The sequence below is a fragment of the Hevea brasiliensis genome, chromosome 9 (assembly GCF_030052815.1).
Source record: "Hevea brasiliensis isolate MT/VB/25A 57/8 chromosome 9, ASM3005281v1, whole genome shotgun sequence".
Classification (NCBI taxonomy): Eukaryota; Viridiplantae; Streptophyta; class Magnoliopsida; order Malpighiales; family Euphorbiaceae; genus Hevea; species Hevea brasiliensis.
In genome coordinates, this window is record NC_079501.1 from 4,431,980 (window position 1) to 4,437,293 (window position 5,314).

Below are 5,314 nucleotides of genomic sequence, written 5' to 3' on the forward strand. Positions count from 1 at the left end.
GGGGCAGAGACAGAACCCATCAAGAAAGAAGAAAGTAACACATCCATGTGATGTGACCACGTCACCAGTTTTTGGCATTGCCAAGCAAACCTGCACAGACAAAAGGGGAACAATTACCAGGTCCAAATCCTCGTTTGCAAACCAAGTTTATCACTTTATCTGAAAGCAAAAAAATGTTTTGTACTGTCCATATAAAAAAGTGAAAACATTCCATTCCCTCCAATCCGAGCTATTATTCTATAAGACAGTAAAAGTCTTTTTACCGTTTCTCTTCTGTCAGCTATCGGTCTCTCCCGTTTCACCATCTGTCCACTCGCTCAATTTTTTAACAAGCACCACCAAAAAGAAAGCCAAAATGTCTCAATCGCCCATAACATATCCATCTCTTCCTCAAACAATTCCCATTCTTTGCTCTCCTCTTCCTCTTCCTGTTCCTCTTCTCCTTCCTGTTCCTCTTCTCCTCCGCCACCAATATTATCCTCCTCCTCCTCCTCCTCTTCTTCTCACCAAACCTTCTCTTATTAATATTAATCACCGTCTTAGTCCTCCATCGTTATTATCATTGTAATACTCTCCTCTCACTCTCTCGCTCCACGTGTTCACACCTCTACTGGAAAATATTTTTAAAAAAATCCATGACTCTGCTTTTTCGATCCAAATCTTGTGGATTTGTCGGATTCACTGAGTTCAACCCGGTTCCTCCGCCGAGTCCATTTCTCGAAGATGATGAAAACGACGACGAAGAAGAAGAGGGGCAGGAGTATGAAGACGACGAATATAATGGCGCTTTGAGAAACCCGATATCGACTCCGTTTATTAGCTCCGGCTCGACATTTGGAGAAAGAGGAGGAGGAGGAGGGAATCAGCGAGGTAGACATGGTAGTAATCAGTTCGCTATTTTGGATATTTTGGCAGCGGCATTAAGGAAGTCAGTGGTTACGTGTAGTGTGGAGAGCGAGGATGTAATTTCTTCCATGGATATTAGTTGGCCTACTGATGTTAGGCACGTCTCTCACGTGACTTTCGATAGCTTCAATGGTTTCCTTGGCTTGCCTACTGAATTTGAGCCTGACGTTCCCAGGAAGGTGCCGAGTGCCAGGTTTGCTTAGTCGGATTCTGTTCATTTTTACTTTTGAAGATATTGCTCGGTGAATTTTGATTCGTGGCTTTGTCTACTAAAACCAATTAGAAAAAGAAATTAAATAGTACCCGAGAAAATCTAGGATGCTCGGGGTTTTTTGGATGAGGCGTGGAAATGTTAAGTAATGGAAGGATAAGAAAAGATAAGGAATGAGAAGGATAAGAAGAGATATAATAAAAAATTCTTATATTAATTAATAGAAAGGTAATGAGAGATATTATATATTTTTTATGTTTAAAAAGATGTGAAAGATGGATAAATTTAAAAGATGTAGAAATAGAAATATTCATAATTATTTTCTTTCTCTTCTTTTTTGTCTTTGTATTTTAATTTGGAATATAAAAAAAATTGAGATTTAAGGGGGTTAATGGAGGCTCATATCTTCCTTACCTTTGTTTACTCTTTCCTCGCTCTCAACCTAACAGACTCTAAAAAGAGATGACAAATAATTGAAAGAGGTGAGAAAATAATAAATAATGAAAAAGATAAAAAAGGCTAAGGAGGAAAAAGATGAATAAAATAAAAAAAAATTTATATTTATAAAGGAGTGAATTAATAAAAAATTAAAAAGAGAGAATATTTTTTTATATTTGAAAAAGAAGAATAGTCATAATTTTCACTTTCTCCTCTTTATTCCTTAGAAAAATTGAGATTTTAGAGACAAGATCCTCCCTTAATTCACTATTTTCCAAATATAAGACATAGCTCACTTATCCCTTTTTTACTTTTATTGATCACTCCTCCACCATCTTCCAAAAGACCAAAAGCCCCTAATTAATCATTTTCTGGGATGATTTCCTAATGAAGTGTCAGCCATTCAATCAGCTAAAGGAAGGAATGTGTATTATTTTTTCTCAAAAGTCGAAAATTTTTATATTTTCTTAAAAAAATTTTTAGTCCCCACAGTTCTTCTGCTACTTTGCCTTTGAATTGGCGTGGTTTGGATTGTAGACAGACTTTGGCTTTACAAAATTTTTCTTCTCTCTTTCACTGATCAGTAAGCACACTAGTATGTATCAATTCCTCGAAGATACAGCGTCAGGATGCCTTTGAACTTTGAAATTCACGATAAATGATGGTTTAGAGACACTAGATTTTTGGGTCTTCAATTGGATCTAAATTGCTCATTGTAGCTTAAATATAATGAATGTCCATAGAGCAATAGGATGTGAAACTGGGAAGCAGCAATTCCAGTCCTTTTAATTTCCGCTGTGTTTGAAACTGGATTTTGCCTTTAAATGCTATGGAAGCTTCACAGATGACAGAGCTAATTGATTTCCTTGGCTCATCTAGACAGTTTCTTGTAACATGATTTGAGCCTGATTTGGAAAAGAGAGACTTACCATTGCTGGCATATAAAAGAGATTATGCTTTCTATAAAGATGTACCTCAATCTTGCTTGTAACTTATTTGCTTGTCAGTATTCATATTGTCGTTGTTGTTTCTTGCGTTCATCAAATTTTCATTGAACTAGAGGAAATTAACTGGGAAAAAATGTTATTTTGTTGTGGTTCTTGCTGGTCAAAATTAGATACTAGCTTGTTTCTTGTGTATGCAAAGGCAAACCATGGCAAATTACATTACATAGTTATCTGCATGGATTCAAATACTGAGGGATGCTCATATGTGCTTTGTAGATTTGCTGTGAATTTATCTTGGAAGGATGTAAATTGTATAGCAAATCTGATTCTCAAAGTTATAGGTGGAAGAAATGCCATGTATTTTTGTTGTATATATACGCAGTGTCTGGAAGCAGTAATTATATGGTACATCATGTGCAATGTTTGAGTCATTTCATTTCTTTCATCCTAATTCTTGGCTATTCAACCTTCAATATGTTTTTGGCTTACTTGATTGGTGATTTCTTTATTTCCAGTGCCAATGTATTTGGAGTGTCTGCCAAGTCGATGCAGTGTACTTATGATGACAAAGGGAACATTGTGCCAACTATCCTTCTTATGATGCAAAAACGATTGTATGTTGAAGGGGGCCTTAAGGTATGCTCATATTCCGACTCTTGAATAAGTGTCTAATGTAGTTTAAATAAAACTGTCACGTCTATTCGAAATTAAGGATTTTTGCCATGCTTGCTTGGGTTGTCAAAGGCAGAAGGAATATTCCGAATAAATGCTGAGAATAGCCACGAGGAGTATGTTAGAGACCGACTAAACGAAGGCATAGTGCCACGTGGAATAGATGTTCATTGTTTGGCTGGTTTAATAAAGGTATGATATAAAATGGTAGCATGGTTAGTCAATATGGCTAGTTTCCTTTGTAAGCTGAAGGAATGCATCTTGCTGATGATTTGTAGGCATGGTTTAGAGAACTGCCTTCTGGGGTACTTGATTCTCTTACAGCAGAACAGGTGATGCACTGCAATACTGAAGATGACTGCACTCAACTTGTGAAGTTACTTCCTCCAGCAGAAGTTGCACTTCTTGATTGGCTAATCAATTTGATGGCAGATGTTGTGGAACATGAACAATACAACAAGATGAATGCCCGAAACATTGCCATGGTCTTTGCACCCAACATGACCCAGGTGTGTTAATTTTTTTTTTTTTTTAATGGTATGTTCAGATGTCCCTTGTTGGTTGCTATAAGATGGTTGGCCTAAAATAGACTGCAACGTTTGTGGGCCACAGAAGATCTTAGGTGTTGAACACATTAATTGAGAGGACAAGTATACTATGGTGTCTCATCTGATTGGATTATCACAAAAAGATGACAATGCTCTATTTGTAGTTAATGCGAGGATAATGGAACAATGAAAGCTGAAGATTAATCTCACTTATGTTGAATAGACCTGCATCTGATTGACCGGGTTTCACAATTACTTAATGCTGGTATTTGTGGTTTGTAGCTTCTAACAAGGGAATTCCTTTTGCAAATGTGAATTCCTTTTGCAAATGTATCTCATTTCATATATTAAGTAAGAGCTTATCCCTGTATGATACAGATGGCTGATCCTTTGACTGCACTGGTTCATGTTGTGCAAGTAATGAACTTGCTGAAGACGCTGATCTTAAAGAACCTTCGGGAAAGAGAGGAATCAGCTGTCAAGACGAGGTTGCTCTCTGCATGCTTAGACTACCCAGGAGACAAGAGTGAGCCCTGTCAAACAAACTTAAACTGCAAACCCTGTAAAATATTTCTGGATGGTTGTGCACCTGAAGTACCCACTACTGGTGAGTTCTTGAGGTTTGCTACCATGAATAAACTAAAATCTTATGCCAAGGAGAAATATCTGAGCTTTCGGAAGAAAAATGATGAAGAGGAATTTGAGTCCATTTCAGGTAGCAGCCCTTCTTTTTCATGCGAAATGGGAGCCTTAGATAGTGGATGTAAAGGTGAATATGATAATGGAGATTGGCTAAATTTGAGAAAAGGGGTGAGGAGACTGTGCAGACATCCTGTATTTCAGTTGAGTAAGCCAGCTAAGAAGAGTAAAGGTCTCAGTGCTGTAAATAATAGGAGAGGTGGGGAAGTTTGGACGTGATTCTAGTAGTTGGCTGCTGATAGTACCATTTGTGTTGTTTTAGTTCATGAGTGCTTTTTTTTTTTTAATTGTAAAAATGAGGGCTCTACGACGGTCATAAACTCTTTAAATCTGTAATCCGCAGTCACCGGTTAACGTCTTTGATTTAACCCAACTCTATAGGAAGAGACTTACTACTTAACTTAATGTGACATTCAATGCGACAAACAATTAAACAATTCACCGCTTTTTCCATTGTACTCCTAAGTAGAGACAATATTTTCATCTTACTGGTATAGGGAATCGAACCGAGATGAAATAAAGCCATCTCACCAAATTAACCACTAGACTATCACGCTTAGTAGTAGTTCATAAGTGCTTGTATAAATATGGTGGAAGTAATAGATATCAGTGTTTGCTTAATTTTATAGTTAGGGTGTAACTTTTGTGGCTGTTAATAACAATATTGGTGTTTTTTTCAAAGGAGTTGGAAGGAAAATTTTACAGATTTTATTCTAATACTAATAAGTCTGAGAGAAAACACTAACTATGAACTTGTTAGTTAGGCCAAGAAATCATCCCGTTGAAAGCTCGCTAAAATGGGAATCAAACTTCATCAAATTGATAGGAACTTGCAACTAAACCTACAGTACAAGTTGCAAGGTAATTAACATGTGATGTTAGAACTTAAAAGG

General features: G+C 36.8%; 1 protein-coding gene across 2 annotated transcripts; it reads left to right on the top strand.

The window, feature by feature from the left end:
• The first annotated feature begins 386 nt into the window (after positions 1-386).
• On the top strand, positions 387-4,966 carry LOC110640396 (rho GTPase-activating protein 3). Of its 2 annotated transcripts, XM_021791688.2 has the most exons (6): positions 387-1,099; positions 3,018-3,138; positions 3,247-3,366; positions 3,453-3,683; positions 4,101-4,329; positions 4,438-4,966. In XM_021791688.2, the coding sequence occupies exons 1-6, from the start codon at positions 636-638 to the stop codon at positions 4,638-4,640; spliced, it is 1,368 nt and encodes a 455-aa protein (XP_021647380.2). In that variant the 5' UTR covers positions 387-635; the 3' UTR covers positions 4,641-4,966. The 2 variants fall into 2 exon arrangements, with proteins under 2 accessions (XP_021647380.2, XP_021647379.2); XM_021791687.2 differs by having other exon boundaries at positions 409-1,099; positions 4,101-4,966.
• The last annotated feature ends 348 nt before the right edge of the window (positions 4,967-5,314 follow it).

Coding starts and splice junctions, on each gene's coding strand:
- LOC110640396 (XM_021791687.2), top strand. CDS start 636: ATGACTCTGCTTTTTCGATCCAAATCTTGTGGATTTGTCGGATTCACT. Junction 3,367..3,452: donor GTTTGGCTGGTTTAATAAAG/GTATGATATAAA, acceptor GATGATTTGTAG/GCATGGTTTAGAGAACTGCC. Junction 3,684..4,100: donor TTGCACCCAACATGACCCAG/GTGTGTTAATTT, acceptor TGTATGATACAG/ATGGCTGATCCTTTGACTGC.